At 52.9% G+C, this 20,574-nt stretch overlaps 1 protein-coding gene across 3 annotated transcripts in view; it reads right to left on the reverse strand.

Moving 5' to 3' along the window:
- CACNA1B (calcium voltage-gated channel subunit alpha1 B) overlaps window positions 1–6,401 on the reverse strand; it is a gene marked incomplete at both ends in the record, with an annotated part of 193,726 nt that extends 187,325 nt beyond the window's left edge. For all 3 annotated transcript variants that reach the window (XM_082842376.1, XM_082842375.1, XM_082842377.1), the window contains 3 exons: window positions 1,875–2,014; window positions 5,037–5,158; window positions 6,116–6,401. In XM_082842376.1, coding sequence (XP_082698502.1) covers window positions 1,875–2,014; window positions 5,037–5,158; window positions 6,116–6,401 — 548 coding nt within the window. The remainder of the gene's footprint in view (window positions 1–1,874; window positions 2,015–5,036; window positions 5,159–6,115) is intronic.
- Window positions 6,402–20,574: the final 14,173 nt, after the last annotated feature.

Below are 20,574 nucleotides of genomic sequence, written 5' to 3' on the forward strand. Positions count from 1 at the left end.
GCTCCCAGGAAAGTGAGCCCATCCTATTCTCTCTTGTGCCCTGGAGAGTGTGGTCAATGGCAAGAGAGAGCAGCCAGCCTTGGAGGTCTCTCCTAGCCCTCACAGGAGGACGGGGCTCCCTGGACCTGGAATCAGGACATGCTTGTTGGAAGGCCCAGGGGTCCTGCCTCCCCGGCTTGCTCCCAGCAGTCCAAACACTCAGCACCACGGACAGCACCCCCAGAGGCAGGGTCCCGCCGACCCGCCCAGCTCCCAGCTGGCCCAAGCACAGAGCACCCTAGCTTCAATAGCCCATTAATTCAGCAGATGCTCCCTGACCCTCCTGGGGGCCCTCCCAGAGCTAGGCTCTGGGGACACCCTGAAAAATAAGATGCTCTTCTTATCCTCAGGGACTCACATCTAGAGGGAGAGAGATGTAAACAGCCAGCGACTCTCCTCGACAGCCCACGCAGTGCCCACCGGGCTGTGGGAGCACCCTGCCCTCCGAGGGGCCACACCCACCAGCAGATCCCCACCAGCAACATCGGTGGGACCCCAGAGGGCTTTCTGTAAAAGCCCCTGCTGCCACCGCCACCGAGGGCAGCAGGCGGGTGTGGACGGCGCACACCGTACCACAGAACCGCACGGCTCCCAGCAGAAGGCTCCCCGCTCCCTTCCCTACTCGGTCATTAGGAAAAATGAAAGGAAAACAGCAAGTTTCCCAGAAAGCTTATTATATCCGATTTCAGTGGCACCCATCCCGTCAGAGCCGGTGACAGGCTGGTGCAAAGACAGAAAGGGAGGCTGAGGCACAAGGCCCACCGGCCCCTCCGTCACCTCCAGGGAGAGACCCTCTGAAGGCGAGGCCACCTCGACTCTGGCCCATGTCGGGCATGCTGCAGGCACCTCTGGGGCCAGGCCACCGGCAGCTCGAGCAGACAGCGGGGCAGGCCCCCCAGGACGGGGCGGGTGAGGGGGCCTCTTGCGGGAGCCCAGAGGCCATTTAGCCAAGTCTGTGTGTCCTCACATGCAGCACAGGACAGAGACCTGGCCACAGCCTCCTGTCCCTTGGAAGGAGTGTTCTGGGCCACAGTGGGGCTCCGAGCCTCCCTGGGACCACAAGGTCCCAGAAAGCGCGGCTGCAGTCCGCCGGGGCGGGGCCTCTGGGACCTGGGCTGTGCAAACAGGTCCTGTGGAGCGAACACCCAGGCGCTCAGCCCCAACCCCAGCCCAGAGCCGGAGCAACAGCAGCTCAGCCCCCGCCTCAGCCTCTACTGGCCAGAGGAGCAACGCAGAGGCCTGAATACCCATCAGGCTGACGGAAACACCCTGGCCCAAAGGCTGGGGCCTCCACGACGAGGAGCAGAGCATTCCGCCTGCTCTCAAAGCAGCCCAGCCCACGGCGACTTTCTGGATCTCCTGGGTTGTTTGGAAACCACAAGCTGGCACTTGTCAGGGTCCGTCTGAGAAGGAAAGTGGGCGGCAGGACACACTGATTAAGCTCCTTCCTGGAACCAGACACTGTGACAACACACCGGCGCGGCCTCACCCAAGCACAGCTCCAGGAAGCCGCGTCCGAGAACCCTTCAGGCAGGAGCCCCCAAGATCACGGGGCGACAGAGGCAAGGCTGGAGCCCAGGATTTACAGAATAAGGCCCAGAGCCCTCCCCTGCCCTGGTGACCTGCCCACGGCACCAGCAGCTCTGTAAGCAAGCTTCGCCCGAGGACAGAGCACCGTCGACGGCCCCTCGGCCACGATCACAGCCCAGGCGCCTCCTGGGGAGAAACAATGCCCGTCCCACCAGCACCCACCCCGTGAGGACCAGCACGAAGCCGGGGCCTCCAGCGTGCCCAAGCCCGCCCCTCGCAGAGGGCAGCCCGGGCCCAGCACCCACCCCGTGAGGACCACCACGAAGTCCATGACGTTCCAGCCATTCCGCAGGTAGGAGCCCTTGTGCAGGACGAAGCCCAGTGCAACGATCTTCATCCCGGCCTCGAGGCAGAAGATGCCGATGAAGTACGGCTCCGTGTCGTCCTGAGGAGAAGCGCAGAGCAAGGTCACCCCCGCCGGGGGTGTGGCAGGCGAGGAAACCCCCCACCACCCACAGACTCGGCTCTTCCATCACGGGCCTGTTTGCCCTCTGCCGAGCTTCCCTACCAGGGCAGGTGGCCCTGTCCCCATGGCCAGTGACACCCGATCACAATAGCAAGGGGGGGCTCCCACCCCCGGAAGCCCTGCAGCAGGGGAAGCAATAAGAAAATTGGGGGGGTTTCCCACTATCACTAGGACAATCCTCGTTATAACACTCCACATGCATTAAGCACTATTATCATCCCCATCCTAGAAGAAACTGAGGCACAGAGAGGTCAGGAACTGGGCCGGAGACTCACAGCTTGCTAGAGGCAGAGACAAATCCTAGCCCAGAGGCGACTTGGGTCTGATCCTGAGCTCGAACCGCTATGGGGACAATGGCCCAACTCCCTAGAGGACAGCCCAGGACCCACGCATTCCTTCAACACACACCTTCTGGATAATCAAAACATACACATCTTGGTGGAAGCGAGCATGGCCGCGCCTCAGGGAGCCTCTGGAGGGCGAGGCATCCAGCTGGGCGAAAAGGAAAGGAATTCCAGGCGGAGGGAACAGTGTGAGAAAAGAATGGGGATGGGAGAGGGCAGGGCCGACACGGGCCGGGCCCTGGTGGCGAGCACAGTGGGGATGAGCTGCGTGGACTCAGGGAGAAGACACACAGGCGGCGTGGAGAGTGACCAGGGGCATCACACACTTGGGAAGGGTGGCAGACAGAGCCTCTGTGCAGGTGACCCCACAAGCTGGACAACGGGGACACAGGGGGAGGGTCAGCATGGGAAACAGCCTGAGTGCAGACCACAGACACAGGAGTGGACAAAGGGGCAGCGGGAAGGTCCTGCCCCCAGGACTGTGGGAGCCACAGGAGGACTTGTCCTCCGAAGGCTGCTCCGCCAGGGAGGGGTCGAGCCTCCGGGGCCAGGGACCAGCCTCCCGGGGCTGCAGGGGAGGGGAGGGGAGGGCCAGACTGGCTCCCTGTGGGTGTTGCCAGCTCCCACTCAGGACCAGCGGCCTGAGCCTTCCTCCCCAGAGAAGCCTGGCCCCCCAGGGCTCTCCCATCTGACCTGGGGCACCCTCAGCCTGGCGTCCACGGTGGCCCAGTTCTCCTGTCCTACCACCCTGATGCTGACTCACGAAGGATCGTTCCCCGGAGGCTTCTGGTCTGGTTTAGTTGCAGGGTCCCCTCTCCCCGAGAGAAGAGGCTGCGGACCACCTGCCCTGGGTTAACAGCTGGGTCCCAGCAAACAGATGTTCACAGAAGAAGAGTAAGCCAGCACCAGGAGACGGGGCGGGGCCCCTCCCCAGACCCCTCCCCAGACCCCTCCCCAGACCTTCCCTCACAGCTCTTCCCCCAGCCCCATCCTTCATCACACTTGGCTCAGGGCTGGCTCAGGGCAGGGCTCCAGCTGAAGGCCACTCAGGAAGTTGATGGGTGTGTGGGAAGCGGAGCCCCCAGAGACAGGAAGCTGTGGAGGCCCCACCCCGGGCCAGGCCGCCCCTGTGCCACACGGCCCCCTCCCAGCCTCTGGCAGCAGCAGCCTCCAGACCTAAGCCCTGGGCCGCAGGGCGCCTGCTCTCCAGGCCCGCTGTGTCCGGCCTCCCATCCATCTCAGCAGCCTCCGGGGGGCACACTCTGCTTACTCTCCCAACAGCTCAGCCCCCAACTCCGACAAGTGTACCGAAGCCCATCACCACAAAGCAAACCCTCCCTCACCTGTGAGGCAGGAGCTCAGACGTGGCTGGACACACGGCTGGCCCACTCAGGCCTGCTGCCAGAGCCTGGCCTCCCTGCCCCCCGCACCCACCCCTCCCCCGGCCTGCTTCCCTCTGGCCCCACCCCTGCTGGACTCCCTTAGGGATGTGACCACGCCTTGCCTGGAGTTCAAGGCCTACGCAGAGCGCTGAACAGGCCCTATTTCATCAACGCTTTTCTCCACTGAAGTTAGGGAAGGAGCTTGGACAGAAGTGGTCACTTGCCAGGGTGTGGAGAAGAGGCATCGGCCTCTGGCCGCCCGCGCCCCCAGAAGTGTCTCCTCCTCGGGACCTCAGGACCTCCGGCGGCTCTCCAGCCAGGCCCCAGGCTCCCTCTCCAATCCCCACAGCTACTCTTCCTTCTCTCTGCTCTGAAGCTCAGTCTCTCAGGCCCCTGGGAGCCCACACCGAGCCCAGGCAAAGGGGCCAGGGCAGCAGGGGTGGCTGGGGCTAGGGGACATAACCTCACCCTTGAAATGGGGCTCACCTCCTCAAGCAGCACCCTTCCCTCTGCCCCAGCACCTCCAGACACCCTGACCTGGCATCCTGGCTCCTGTGGGTTCTGTACTCCAAAAGGGGAAACCACAGGGGTCTGGGGAGCTCCGGGCAAGAGTGGGTGGAAGCGATATTCGGGACGTTTGGGAAGAAAGGCTGGGAAGGAGTGCTTCCCACGGGAAGTGGCGGGACCACAGGGAAGGGATTCCAAGCAGAGCCAGGGAAGACAGCTCTGAAGGAGAGGCTGACGGTCCCCAGACCAAGGGCTGCACCCCGGGGGCCGAAGACTATCACAGCCCTGCAGGGAAGGGTGGGCAGCTAGCCCCCACCCCACTCACGGAGCCTGACCCTCCTTAACCTGGGCCATTATGAACGCCCTTCCCACACCCCAGCTTTAGCTCTTAGTTTCTTAGTCCGTGTGGACTGGACAGGTGTACGGGTGGCGGCGGCACGCTGGGCAGAGCAGCTGCGGGCTAAAATGGCCCCTCTCAAGCCACCCTTCCCCAGCAGGGGCTGAGCTGGCTATCCCGCTCTCCCGGCCCTTCAGGCAAGCGCCAGCTGCCCGGGTCCTATCCTTTTCCTACCCTGAAAGAGGGGGAGCTGCCCAGACTACCCTGCCCGAGGAAGCTGCGCCCAGTCACGGATCCTTAGAGGGTCGTGGAATCAGACAAGCTGCCGCCACCCCACGCCCCGCCCTCAGGCCGGCCGCCACCGCACTCACCAGCCGCTCAGACATGGGCGTCTTGTCTCCGTCGGGGAGGTGCTGCTCCAGTGCCAGCACGATACAGTTGGCGATGATGGTGGCCAGAATCATGTACTCAAACGGAGTGCGTGGGTTAAGGACTGGCCGGGAGGCGCCAAAGAGGAGAGGCGAGGAGGCCAAGGCCGACAGCGCGCAGTGCAGCAGCCGGGGCCAGGCCGCCTCCGGAGGGGCTGAGAATGACCGGGTCCGGAGTCCACCCCGCCCTTCCCGCCCTCATCCTCGGGGCCGCCGCGAGGGACGCCTCCGCAGTCGCGGCCACCAGCCCCTCAGCACGTCCCCGCGGCCGTCAGCACCGCGGACAGCGTCTCCGCCGCGGCTCCGCCCGGCTCCCGCGCCCCGAGGGAGGGGGCTGTGGGCCCCCAGCGCGCGGCTGGAGGAAGGACCCCGCGCAGGCGCACACTCCCCCCTAAAGACACACGCAGCCACATGTACCTACACAGGCACGTGAGCATACATGTACCGAGAGTCCCGAACGCACGCACGCGCAGCACCAGGTTCATGCTATGCCCGCACACACACAGGCACCTGCAGCCAGGCGCGCGCACCGGCTCGCGTCCCCCGGGTGCTCACACCTACACAGACACCGATTCGCCCTCGGGTGCCCTCCAGGCTGGCCGCGCGCTCTGCGCCCGGACCGTGGAAGCGAAGGGACGAGCCCAGGGGCAGGGGGCTCCGCCCAGCGTCCACCCCGCTCCCGCGGCCGCTGCCACCACGACCCCCCCCCCCCCACACACACACACACACAGAGAAACACACAAACACGCACGCACACGCTGCGCGCGGAGGGGGCCCGGAATCCGCCCCGCCCCCTCCTCGCCGAGCCGACCCGATGCACCTCTCCCCAGGGCGCACCCTCCTCCAGCCCCGGGAAAGATGGCCACTGGGCGCCGCACGCGACCGGCCCCCGCCCCGAGGCCCCGCGCCCAGCCCGCCCCTCCCAGACCCGGCGAGGCGCGGACGCCCGACGCCGCACCCGTGGCCGTCCCCGCGACCTCGGGCGGCCCCCGGTCCCCGCCCGGCCCGGCCCCCGGCAGGATATGGCCACTCGGTGATGCGCTTGGCGTATTTGCGGACGACGTTGTCCTCGCTGAAAACGAAGAGCGAGCGGTTGACGGTGAAGCAGTTCTGCTTGACCGGGATGGGGTTGTACAGCGCCATGGTCCGCGCGCGCTGGGCGATCGACTGCTTGTAGAGGACCCGCTGGCCCGGCTGCAGACCCCCAGGGCCCGGGCCGCCCGCCCCGCCGGCCCCGCCGCCCCGGGCCCGCTCCCCGCCGCCGGCGCCCCCATAGCGGCCACCCAGCTCGTCCCCGAAACGGACCATGGCTCCCGGGCGCTGCGCGCATCCCCCGGCCCGGCGGCCCCGCGGAGATGGGAGGGCGCGGGGCGCGCCTGGCGCTCGTAGTGGAGCAGCCGCGGAGCCGCCGGACCCACAAGGGACCTCGCCCGGCCGACCGCCGCCGCACCCGACACTGCCGCCCGCACCACGCCCTATAAGGGGCCGGTCACGTGGCAGCGCCCGACCAATCCGCGTCCGCCCCGCCCCCAGCTGGCCGCCCCCGCCCTGTCCCCCTGCCGGGTCCGGCAGCCGGCCCTGGGGGCTGCGCCTCGGCCCTCAGGTCCTCCTGGGCTGCGCCCGGGCTGGGCGGCAGCGGTGCGCGTGCGCCCTCCCGCCTCACGCCCGGCCGGCCGCTGGCCAGATGCTGAACTGGGAGGCTCAGGCCAGGAGCTGGGCGGGGCTGGGAGTCCTCGACGGCTTGTTGAGCGGCACAAACGAACCCTTCCTTCCCCCCAGGAGGCATCACCAGCTGCGAGACGCTGTAGCCCAAAGTGGGGAGGGGGAGGCCCCTAGTTCCCCACGTTTCTTTCCACACCTCGCTCCTCCCAGCGGCCACATCGCCTACTCCCCTCCCCCTCGCTGCGGACACCGGCCTCTTCCAAGAAGATGTTGGCTCCTGGCCCTCTCCTGCCATCCTTTCGGGGTCTTCGACATCAGTATAGAGGATGCTTTCAACTCCCTGGTCTTGGGTTTTCAGGATGCACAGCTCTGTCCTGGGGCCCCTCCGCCCTCAATCGTATCCTGGACTTTGCCATCACCACACACCGAATCAGCTCCAAAACCTCAATTCAGAGATTCCTGCGTTCCACCATTCCTTCAATAAAAATTTAAAGAGAGCCTGTTGTATGCTATTCATCCAGCCAGCCAACCAGCCTCTCCACTAAGCCCCTATTAGGTGCCAGGCGCTAGGCTCCCAGCTCTGCCTTCACGGAGAAGACATCCTCATACAAGGAACGGCAATGTTCACACTGGGCTTACTTTGCGCCAGGCACTGTTCTACTCGATTCACACATGATTTGCTCATCTGGTCCTCACAACGTTCAAACAAGAAGCCTTTCCTGAGTCAGTGGCAGAGGAGGTAAGGCGAGTGTCCCTTCCACCAGCACGCGGACAGCAAATCAATACTGCCGGCAGCACCAGGTAGCAGCGCTGTGAAAACAGAACAAGGAGATAAGGATGCGGGGGGGGGGGGGGGGGGTGGGGGAGGAGCGGCTTTTCTACCACCCAGTCAGGGAAGACAACTTTCAGGAAATGATCCTTGAGTGGACCTGAATGTTGTAGAGTGAGACAGGACACTGAGTGCAGAGACCCTGGGGTGGCCATGCAGGCCAAGATCTGGGCTCCAGCTTCTGTCTTCAGTGTGATGGGAAGTCAGAGCAGAGTTCTGAGCAGACAGGTGGTCATCTGACTCCTGTTCCAAAAGGATCCCTCTGGCTGCTGGGGAACAGATTGCAGGGGTACAGTGTGTGCATCACCTAGGATGTATTCAGAGGTAAGCAACCCAATTCCCACGTGTCGGTGACTATACAATAGTTTTAACCTCACTTACTAAGTTATAAAGTATGCTATTTCAGGAACACAGACTCTTCCTATGCCTCTTCCCTCCTGTGGTCACCACCTGCACGTTTTGTCCTCATGCTTGTCGCCTCACGGCCCAAGGTGGCTGCCACAGCATGAGACATCATGTCTTTACACCACCATCTCAGATAGGAAGGAACAGGCAGGTGTAAAAAGGACATCTATTTTTTAAATTTTATTTTATTGAAGTATAGTTGATTTACAATGTTGTATTGGTTTCTGCTATAGAGAAAAGTGGCTCATTTATACATATATATATAAAATAGTTTGCACCTGCTAATCCCAAACTCCTAGTCCATCCTTCCCCCAACCCCCTCCCCCTTGGCAACCACAAGTCTATTCTCTTTGTCTGTGAGTTTGTTTCTGTTTCATAGGTAAGTTCATTTGTGTCATATCTTAGATTCCACATATAAGTGATATTATATGATATTTGTCTTTCTCTGTCTGACTTACTTCACTTAGTATGATAATCTCTAGGTCCATCCATGTTGCTGCAAGCGGCACTATTTTATTCTTTTTTATGACAGAGTAGTATTCCATTGTATATATGTACCACATCTTCTTTATCCATTCATCTGTGGATGGACATCTAGGTTGTGTCCATGTCTTGGCTATTGTAAATAATGCTGCTATGAACATAGGGGTGCATGTCTCTTTTCTAATTATGGTTTTCTCTGGATATATGCCCGGGAGTGGGACTGCTGGCAGTCCCACTGCTGAATGGCAACTCTATTCTCTGTTTTTTGAGGAAGCTCCATACTGTTTTCCATAGTGGCTGCACCAATCTGCACTCCCACCAACAGTGTAGAAGGGTTCCCTTTTCTCCACACCCTCTCCAGCATTTGTTACTTGTGGACTTTTTAATCATGGCCATTCTGACCGGTGTGAGGTGGTATCTCATTGTAGTTTTGATTTGTATTTCTCTAATAATTAGCAATGCTAAGCATCTCTTCATGTGCCTATTGGCCATCTGTAAGGACATCCATTAAAAAAAAATAAACATACAACATCATTTTATAACAAAGGAAAGGTTTCTCAGAGGCTCCCCAGCAAATTTCTCTTTAAACTCCACTGGGCAGACCTGGGCCATGTACCACTCCTGGCTTCACGAGGATGGGGAAGTGAATGTATGGCAAAGAGGAGTAGGACTGCCGTCGTCCACGGAGGTGGGCAAACAGTAGCTCCAAACAAAATCAGGGCTCACTCAGCTGGGAGTGGAAGGGCAGGCTGCAGGGGAGGCTGCCGACAGGCCTGTCACAGGGAGAAACGGGGAGGCCAGTTAGGAGATTTTAACAGAAGCCCAAGAGAGAGGTGCTGCGGTTTGGACCAGGGGCACGATGCACAGGGGCCCTATTGTAGAGCTGACCGAAGTGCTGATGTGTCCGCTGTGAGATGTGAAAGAGGAAATGGAGGCTCTTAGTTTTCTACCTAAGCAACTGTGGACTGATGCTCCTTACTGAGACAGGAGATGAGGGAAGAGCTTGTTGGTCACAGGATTCTGCATTTAACATAGAAGTGGAGATGTTGAGTAGGCAGTTGGATATCACAACGGAAGCTCAGAGGAGAGGTCACAGCTGAAGACGTGAATCTGGAAGCTGGGTGAATACTTCCTGTCTGACCGTCCCACCCTCTCCACCCTGCCCACCTTGTGCGGTGTGCGGACCTGCTACCGAACCAAACTTGGGTCTGCCTGGCTGCACGCAGTAAAGTCAATCTACTGACACTGGGTTGTGGTGAAGGAAAGTGCGGCATTTATTCCAAGGCATCCAACATGGGGCCAAGCAAGGAGAGTGGGCAGCTTATGCTCAGAAGGCCCAAACTCCCCAAAGGCTTTCTGGGAAGGGGTTTTAAACGCAAGGCAAAGGGAGAGGGTGGCGGGTGCGTGATCAGCTTGTCCTTCTGATGGCTTGGTGGTGAGGTAACCAGATGGTATTTTGAGAATCAGCACCATAACCCTTCTGGTTCTGGCGGATCTGGGGTCTTTGTGCTGGTGGGCAGCATGCAGTTAGCCTCTCCCACCTGGTGGGGGTTTTAGTAGCTGCAAAACAGCCCAAGGGTATGGCTCAGGATGTTATCTATAGCCCTTGAGGAGAAATTAAGGTCCTGGACTTTGTTCTATGATTAAGCTATTATTGTCTGTTTTCCTTTGTTTCTGCATTTTCTCACTTCTCTGATTACATCTGCTCTTTGGATATGGGAAAGGCCTAGGAGGCTAAAGCTTTTCTACAAACAAGAGGCGGGAGACACAGGGTGGTCTGTCCCTGGGAAAGCCCGCAGGGTCCTGCCCAGTTACATGTAGACCACACAGCTCATTCCCTCGACCTCTGGCTCCCGCTTCTGCTGGGCCAACGGTGAGCACGTGGAGGGAGGAAAGGCTGAAGTCAGGGTCTTCATCCCCCAGCCCCTCCCACTGACCACCTGGGGTGGGCTGCAAGCCCTAAATGAAGGTCCCAGCTCCTGTCAGGCGCCCTCTCCACCCTCCTTTATCTCCTTCCAGGTCCAGGGTTCTGTCCCCTCCCCTTGTTTCTGCAATGTCCTCTCCCTCGAGGTTTCACTGCGCCCTGCACAATTTATGGTAGATAGTCCCTTCAAACGTGCCAGACCCCCGCCTGAAGCAGCAGTCATCATCACTGAGGGAGTAAGTGTAGACAGAGAGAAGAGGCCCCTGGGATGCTCGGCAAGGCCGAGTAGATGACTGAGACAGAGGAGCGGCCTGAGCCCTCAGAGGGGAGGACAGCAGAGTCCAGTGCTCCAGGGCCATGGGAGGGGCGTGTGTCCAGAGAGAAATCAGTCATCTGCCAAACGCTGTGGAGAGATCCAGAGAGATAAGGACCGACATTCAATCACTGGCATGAAAGACAGACGTGCCTGTTCCCTTGAGAAAAGCAGTTTCCATAGAGGAGTGGGAAACAGGCTGAGGGGAGTGGATTAAAGAGAATGGCTCATGAGGAAGTACATACAGCAGGTGGACAGAGCCTGTTGGGTGAGTTTTCCTGCAAAGAAGCAGAGACGTGGAACAATAGCTGGAGACACAGGCCATGAAGGGAGTTTTGTGGGTTATTTAAGGAAGTGGATGTTACTGGACCTTGTGTGCCGATTGGAATGACTCAATAGAAAGACAGGTTCCAGATGCAAGAGAAAGGATGTGCTGCCCCGTCTGGGTCAGAGGCCATCGGACATGAGACAGCCTGTTCGCTGACAGGAAGGGCAGTCGGAGGACGTGACCGCAGACACAGGCAGGCTGGCGGGTTAACGGGGGAGGAGGACCACCTCTGGACTGTGACTCTCACTGAAATCAGAGGCAAGATCAGAGCTGAGAGTGAGCGGGGCGTTGAGGCTGGCAGAAGGCGGAGCAGGTGTGAAGGCTCATCCAGGGGAGGAAGGAGCTGCGGGGGATGCAGGGCACGGACCTGGGCTGAGCTGGTAGCCCCAGCGACAATTCTCTTCCTCCCGGGGCTCCAGCGGGCTTGCTCCCCACCCATGACCTCAGCACCTCCTGCGCCCCCCACCCCTCCTGGCAGGGGTCTGTGGTCCCTCCCCCTCTGTCCTACTCACCTCGAACCCCCAGGGACGCCCCCACGAGGCTCCAGCCACTGCAGAAGTTCACGAGCCAGGCAGACGGCTGTCACCCACTGTGCCCCAGAAGTCCTCCGGGGGCCTGAGTTGGTCCTGTTGCGTGCTGGCAATGGCATTGCAGCCAGGCTCCACTATCCTAGAAGCTCGGCCCCTGGCCCGTTCCCAGAGGGTGGGAGGCCCCTTGCCCACCTTCCCCTCCAGCACCTCTTCAGCTCCTCCCCCTTTTTCCCCAGCTTTACTGAGATGCAGTTGACATACAACATTGTGTGAGCTGAAAGTGCACAATGTGATGATCTGATACATGTACACATTGTGAAAGGAAGACTCAATAAGGTCATCCAACACACCCATCATCCTTCACCTCGCAGAGTTTACCTTTTGTTTTTTTTTTTGGAGAAGGCTCAAGATCTACTGTCTTAACTTTCAAGTACATGATACAGTATTACTAACTATAGTCACCCCACACAGGACATAAGATCCTCAGAACCTATAACTGCAAGTTAGTACCCTTTGACCAGCATCTCCCCAGTTCCCCCACCCCCAGCCCCTGACAACCGCCATTCTGCTCTGTTTCTGAGTTCAGCTTTCTTTTAGATTTGACATATAGGTGAGATCATAGAGCGTTTGTTTTTCTCTGTCTTACTTCACTTAGCACGATGCCCTCAAGCTTCATCCATGTTGTCACGAATGGCAGGATTGCCTTCTTTTTTTTTTTTTTTTTTTTTTTTTTTTTGCGATACGCGGGCCTCTCACTGCTGTGGCCTCTCCCGTTGCGGAGCACAGGCTCCGGACGCGCAGGCTCAGCGGCCACGGCTCACGGGCCCAGCCGCTCCACGGCATGTGGGATCCTCCCGGACCGGGGCACGAACCCGCGTCCCCTGCATCGGCAGGCGGACTCTCAACCACTGCACCACCAGGGAAGCCCTGCCTTCTTTTTTTATGGCTGAACGTACTTCGCATATTTCAGTGTATACATATCTCACTTCTTCTTTGTCTATTTATCCGTCAGTGGACACTTAGGTTCTTCGATGATAGCTATTCTAGCAGATACTGCACGGTGGTTTTGATGTGCATTTCTCTGATGATTAGAGATGCTGAGCATCTTTTGATGTACTAGTTGGCTATTTGTATATCATCTCTGGAAAAATGTCTGCCAGGTCTTTTGCCCATTTTTTAATTAGATTACTTGGGGTTTTTTTTTTTTTTTTTTTTTGGCTACCAAGTTGTGAGTCCCTTATATATTTTAGATATTAACCCCTAATTAGATATGTGGTTTGCAAATACTTTCTGCCACTCTATAGACTGTCTTTTCATTTTGTTGATGGTTTCCCTTGCTGTACAGAAGCTTTTTAGTTTGATGTAATCCCACTTGTTGACTTTTGCCTTTGTTGCTTGTGCTTTTGGTGTCATGTCCAAAAAACCTTTGCCAAGACCAGTGTCAATGAACTTTTCCCCTATGTTTTCTTCTAGGAGTTTTATGGTTTCAGGTCTTACATTTAAATCTTTAATTCATTTCAAGTTAACGTTTGTGAGTGGTATAAAATAGGGACCCACTTTCATTCTTTTGCATGTGAATATCCAGTTTTTCCAGCACCATTTATTGAAGAGACTAACCTTTCCCCACTGAGTACTCAAGTATCCTTTCCCCTTGTCAAATATTAGCTGACCATATACGCATGGGTTTATTTCTGGGTTCTTGATTCGGTTCCATTGGTCTTTGTGTCTGCTTGTATGCCAGAGTCATACTGTTTTGATTATTGTAGCTTTATAGTATAGCTTGAAATCAGGAAGTGTGATGCCTCCAGCTTTATTCTTCCTCAAGGCTGCTTTAGCTATTTAAGGTCTTTTGTGGCTCCATATGAATTTTAGGACTGTTTTTTCCATTTCTACCAAAAATGCCACTGGAATTTTTTATAGGGATTACACTGAATTTATAGATGGCTTTGGGTAGTTGACATTTTGACAATATTAACTCTTCCAGTCCATGAACAGGAGGTCGGTGGGGGGTGGGGGGTGGGGGGTGCAGTGTCTTTCCATTTATTTACGTCTTCTTCAATTTCTTTCATTAATGTCATAGTTTTCAGGGTACGGTTCTTTCACCTGGGTTGAATTTATTCCTAAATGTTTTATTGTTTTTGATGCTATTGTAAATGGGATATACCTCCCTTTCTAAGTCCCACCTCTGCCACTAGGTGTTGGGTTCCCACATGGAGAATTGGGGAGGGAAAACTTGGAGTAATTTTTCATTTTCATATAGAATTGACACTTAATTTTTAAAACAATAAGGGTAAGTAGTACCTGAGGCCAGGAATGGCTCCATGAAGGAGAGGGACCCCTGTACTTCCAACTTATCTGCATCCCCACAGCGTTCAAACACCGGGCAGCCCCTCCCTTCTGAATTAGGGCCCCACACACCTCTCCAGCCTGCCACCTGTTTCTGACACCCTACCTAATGGCCCCCACCTCCGTATTTACTTTTTAAAATCAAACAATAAGTACATGCATATGATAAAATGTGTATAAGGCTTAAGGAATAACAATACCACAAACTCCTGTGCACCCACCAACCAGCCCAGGAAACAGACCCAGGAGATCCTGCAAAGCCCCCGTGTGCCCCTCCCAGATCCCCACTTCCCACAGAGGCCTCCCCAGTCCTGAATCCTGTACTTATGATCCTCTCTCTATTGTACCCCTGCACAATACCTATACAGTTTTACACACTTTTACCTTCACATACACAGAAAGAACCGAGTTGTAGATATTCTTCTGCAACTTGCTTTTCCTTAACAGTGTGCCCACCATTGCACATACATGAATCATTTGTTGTCACCACACATATTAGTCTTTGGTGTGACAATTAATTTGTCCATTCTTCTTTGATGGAAGTTTGTGCTGCTTTACATTTTCTGCTATTTCAAACAGTCCTGCGGTGAACATCTAATTTAGTTCTCCTAGTATCTGGGCCACAGGTGAGACTGATGCTGCCCCATCAGTGCCAGTGGGCCGATCACACTCCCCAACAGCTCACAGGTCCCAGTGGCTTCACTCCCCCAACACTCTGGTGTGATCGGTATTTTTGTCAACCTGGTGGATACTTAAAGCATCTCACTATGGCTTTTAATCTGCATTCCCCTGATCACTAAGGAAGCTGAGCAACTTCTCATGTATTTATTACTTATCTAATCTTCCTCTTGGTCAAAGTGCCTGTTCAAATCTTACGTCCACTTTCCAACTGGATCATTTTTTTCTTATTCATTTGTACCAGTTCTTATATGTTCTGGTGTGAACCTTTGTCAGATATGTGTTGCAAAATCTTCTTTGATATGCAGAAGTTCTTAATTATAATGTATCTAAATATATTCAAATTTTCCTTTATGTTTTGTGCTTTTTGAATCATAGAAAATTCTTCCTTCATTTATCATTATGAAGATATCCTTTTGTGTATTGTTGGAATGTTGAGAATATAGTCTCCTATCTTCTCTTCTAAAATTTGCACTTTTGGCTTTTTGCACTTTAAACCAGATGCAACTAATTTTTCTGTATGAAGTGAGGCAGGCAGGAGTCCACTTTGTTTTTTTATGTAATTAAATTGTCAGAACATCATTTTTGAAAGGTATCCTTTCCCCAGTGCAAAGTCAGCCCTGTCACATATCAAAACTCTGTAAACATATGGGTCTGTTTCTGGGCTCTCAATTCTGCTCAGGTGATCTATTTGTCTGTCTCTGTGCCAATACTACACTGTGTTAATTACTAAAGCCTTACAATAAGGTAATATTCCTACCTGGTTTTCTTCTTGAGAATTTTTGCTATTCTTTACCTTTTGTCTGTATAGTTTTTATTTATTTATTTGTTTGTTTGGCCCCGCTGTGTGGCTTGCCTGATCTTAGTTCCCTGACCAAGGGATCAAACCTGGGCCAAGGCAGTGAAAGTACCAAGTCCTAACCACTGGACTGCCAGGGAATCCCGTCTGCACAATTTTTACAATCAACTTGTCGCATTATACAAACACATACAGTGGGCTTTCGACAAGAGTTGCATGGAATCAACAGGTCAATTTGGGGCAAATTACACCTTTGTGATACTGAGACTTCCAGCCCATGAGCAAAATATGTATCTTCATTTAGTTTATTTCAGTAAAGTTTTATAATTTTCTCCATAAAGGTCCTGCATATTTATATGAGATTTATTCCTAGGGGTTTCATGCTTTCACACTATAACGAAGGGATCCACCTGGGTACATTTTCTGTTGCCCGCATTTTGTGCAGTTCTCTGCACAGAGCAATACTGCTACATTTTCTGGTTAATAATTCACTGTTAGATTTCTTTGTTTTCTATGTAGCTAACATTGAAAAATGCTTCATCTCTTCTTTTTCAATTCTTAGATGTTTTGTTTCTTTTTCGTGTATTCCTGTGCTAGCTGGTACCATGAAGTCCAGAAATGGGACAGTGGGCACCCTGTCCTGTTCCTCGTCTTAAATAAAATACTTCCAACCTTTCACCATTATGAGGTTTGCTATGTTCTTTTAAAAAAAATAGATACCCCCTAACCAGGTTAAGAAATCCTCCTCTAGTCTTAACGTCTAGGAGCTTTTATCATGAATAGGTGAAGAATTCAATCAAATCATTTTTCTGCACTGGAGATGATCATATTTTTCTCCTTTATGTTAGGGTAGTGGCTTATGCTAATTGATTTCCTAAAGTTAAACCAACCTCTCATTCCTGTGGTAAATCAAATGTGGTCATGACTGATTATTGTCGTTATACACTATTGAAACCTGGTTGACTAATAATCTGTCGAGTTGTTGCAGGTTGGTCTCTGAATGACATCGCCCTGTGGTTTTCCTCTGTTGCATTATTTTTATCAGATTTTGGCATCAAGTTATGGCGGCCTTGGGGAGCATTTCTATAGCGAATCTGTATTTTGAACGTTCAGCTGAACTCACTAACTGGGCCTGATGTTTTCTTTGTGATTTTAATTGATGGCTATTTAAGAGTCATAAGACTATTCAGGTTTTCTATTTCCTCTTGGGTCAGTGTTTGTTCCGTTATACTTTTTTTTTCTTTCCATTATACTTTTCTAGAAATGTATTGGCCTAAAGTTGTTCATGCTATCTTTTTAATCTATGTTGTACTGTGGCTGTATGCCCTTTGTATTCTCCCTCTCTCTCTTCCCTTCCCTCTCTCTCTCTCTCTCTCTCCCCGCCCCCCCCCCCCCGCACCTTCCTCCCTCTCTCCCCCTCCCCCTCTCTCAATCTTGCCGAGGTTTGCCATTTTGTTAATCTTCTCAAAGAACCAATTTTTTGCTTCACTGATTGTCTCTATCATATGTTTGTTTTCTTTTTTTAAAAATAAATTTATTTATTTTTGGTTGCATTAGGTCTTTCTTGCTGCACGGGCTCTCTCTAGTTGCGGTGAGTGGGGGCTACTCTTTGCTGTGGTGTGCGGGCTTCTCATTGCAGTGGCTTCTCTTGTTATGGAGCACAGGCTCTAGGTGCATGGCCTTCGGTTATGGCTCGCGGGCTCAGTAGTTGTGGCTCGCGGGCTCTAGAGCGCAGGCTCAGCAGTTGTGGTACACGGACTTAGTTGCTCCGCGGCACGTGGGATCTTACTGGACCAGGGCTTGAACCCGTGTCCCCTGCACTGGCAGGCGGATTCTTATCCACTGTGCCACCAGGGAAGTCCCCATATGTTTGTTTTCTATTCATTAGTATCTGCTCCTTATATTCCCTCTCTTCTCCTTTGTTTTAGGTTTATTTGCTCTCTCAGTTGGATGATTAATTAATTTTCAGCTTTTCTTTAAAAACACACACGCGCGCACGCGTGCGCGCTACACTACTGTTATTTTAGACAGTGGTTGCTGTCTAAACCACTGTGGTTGCTGTGAAAGTGTGCCCCGCAGCACGACTGGCAAAGGGCCTGTTGCTGTGCTGAGCCCACCGCCGCTCCTGTGCTGAGGGTCCTGGACTCTGCAGCGGCTTCACCAAGTCAGAGCAGATGCTCAGCGATCAGGGTGTTCCCACCGGCCTTCTGTCCCTTCTCGTCACTAGAAGTTAGAGCTGCATCATAGTCTGCCAGCTCTGCCAGCCTCTCCTCACTCCTTCCCAATTTATTTCTAATAATAATAATGTATATTCATCGTCATGTAATAAAATCTAAGAAAATCCTGGTACATTTAATCCCATCTGTATCTTGGATGAACCATGAAAACACCATGCTAAGTAAAAGAAGCCAGACGTAGAAGGCCACCTAATACATGATTCTGCTTCATGAAATGTTTCCAGAATAGGGAAATCCAAAGACAAAAGGAGATTAGTGGTACCAGTGGAGGAGGTGAGAGTGGGGAGTGACTGGTAATAGGTACGGGGTTTCTTTTTGGGGTGAAGATTTTCTGAAATTAGATAGTGGAGATGGTTGAACAACACTGTGAGTGTATTAAAAGCCACTGAAGGGCTTCTCTGGTGGCACAGTGGTTGAGAGTCCGTCTGCCGATGCAGGGGACACGGGTTCGTGCCCCGGTCCGGGAAGATCCCACATGCCATGGAGCGGCTGGGCCCGTGAGCCGTGGCCGCTGAGCCTGCGCGTCCGGAGCCTGTGCTCCGCAACGGGAGAGGCCACAACAGTGAGAGGCCCGCGTACCACACACACACACACAAAAAGCCACTGAATTGTACATTTTTAAATGACTAAAATGGTAGATTTTATGTTATGTGAATTTTACCTCAATAAAACAACTTAAATAAAAAGTGTAAATAATTTTTAAAAATAAAGATATTTGGGCCCCTCTAACTCTCCATCACCGCGGTCACCTTCCAAGTCGTTCAGCCAGTGGTGGCGGCCACCTTGTGAACACAGGGCCTTGTCCCACTCCCACACCTGTCCTCCTCTGCAGCCCTGACCACATCACAGTCCACCTGGGGCCCTTCGTGGTTTTCTCACGGCTGCCGAACCTGCCTGCCGCTCTGGCCTCATTGCTCACTCAGCGCCAGCCAGCCCCGCTGGCCCACAGGTCCCTCAAAGGTGCCACCTGCTGTCCCTGTGCCCGGACAACTGGGTCCACCCCTCAGATGTCAGCCAGACGCCGCCTCACTGGTGACTCCCTGCCGGCCAGGATGCTCCCACTGCCCTGACCCTTCAGAGCAACCTTGCCCCTCCCCGTTTCAATTATTTCTCCATCCCAGGGTTGGAGACAGGGCATTCCTCTTGGGGTGCTGCCCTGTGCACTGTGGGCTGTGCAGCATCCCTGCTAGACACCTCTGACTTCAATATCATCCTCAGCTGTGACACCAAATCTGTCCCCAGATCTTGCAAGTGTCCCCTGGGGGCAGAGTCATCCCCAGGTGAGGGCCCTGCTCTATACTGGTAGTTCCCAAATCTTTATCTCCAGTACAGATTTCTCTCCTGAGCTTCAGACCTGGGGATCCATCTGTTTCTAGACATTTTCCCCGGGAGAACGGGGATTTTTAAAAAGATGAGTGGAAGGAAATTGACAAATTTGTAACAAAAGCTAATCTGGAAGTACGAACAAATAAAACGATGAGGACAAATAGAGAAGAATAAAAGAACAGTCCCAACAACATAAAAATGGACAAAAATCAAATTGTGTAGTCTATACAACCCTGAAAAGAATAGACATACTGATGGGAATACAAAGTCAAATTACAGGACAGCAAACAGGGTTTTTAATCTTAAAGTGTAGGGACAGCAAGGCCAGAAGCTCCGTGCGGTTGACAGTGAAGTCACCTGGGCCGCCTTGCCGACAACACCACACGGCCACAAGCTGAAAACGACCAGCTTAACGGAAAAGGTTGCCAAAGTGGATTACAGAAGAATTTGAAATTCTAGAAAGGCAGAAGTAAAAAAGAACCCAGAAGCCGATATATATTTTTAATAACCCATCATAAACAACGTAAATAAACAGATTTAGAAAATACTGTCAATGCATAAGGCAAGGGATGAATTTTCTTTATTTCCAAAGAGCCCTTTCTGATCAATAATAAAAAGATTAATATTTCCACTGAAACTAAGCAAAGGACATGTAAAGTTGCCTCACAGAGAAAGACACAGATAATCATGAACGAACTTGCAATAAGACAGGATTTTAGGTGGGCAAACAAAGGCTTAGAAGCTTTATGGACCCAATGGGATTATTTATGAGAATGAGGAAACAGCACTGGGGGGTATGGACTCTGAATCGCGCTGCCTGGGGTCCCAACCATGGCTCTGCCACTCGGAGCTGTGTGACCTTGGGCAAGGTCCTTAGTGTCCTTTTTATCATCCATTAAGGTGGGGAAAGCCCCCACCATATAGAATTTTCATGAGAATTAAATGATCATGTACGTGAAGCACTTTAGAACAGTACCTGGACGTGGTAAGCACTATGTTTGTTAAAAAACAGTAAGAGCTTTAAAAATATTACGTATTATTCTTTTATCGATATATATTTTTACATAAAATGTTTGTGAGAATATTCATGGAACAGTGATTAATCTAAGGAAGACACTGAAAGTGAGTGGAGTTTTAACTTTTTTCCTTTCTGTATTGTATTTACAATTGACTTTTTAAATTTAAAAACATAAAATCATAAGGAAATAGAATACACAGAGGAACAGAATAAAGCAATAGAATAGTATAACAGAATAAAACGGAGTGTGTGTGTGTACCTAAATGTAGTGGATGAGATTTAAGATTTGTGGGAAAGGAAAGATTTGTCAATAAATGGTATTAGAATAATTGGCTTTCAAGTTGGAAGAAAATAAAGTTCTATTATTCTTTTGCTTCTGGCCACAATGAAGTAGCAGGTACTAGATAACCAGCCCGTCATAAAAACTGTAAAACTGGGCAAATATATATATGAAACCATTTTCAGACATTAGACAACGGGAAGTGCAGGAAAAAGATTCCTGGAAAAAGAAAAGCACAAAGCACACTAGTTCACACTCACCCTGGCCTGTCCGAAGGGGACAATGTTCCAATCGTAGCACAAAGGTGAGGGCACCAAGCAGAG

The sequence above is a fragment of the Leucopleurus acutus genome (genome assembly GCF_964270905.1).
Source record: "Leucopleurus acutus genome assembly, chromosome: 7".
Classification (NCBI taxonomy): domain Eukaryota; kingdom Metazoa; phylum Chordata; class Mammalia; order Artiodactyla; family Delphinidae; genus Leucopleurus; species Leucopleurus acutus.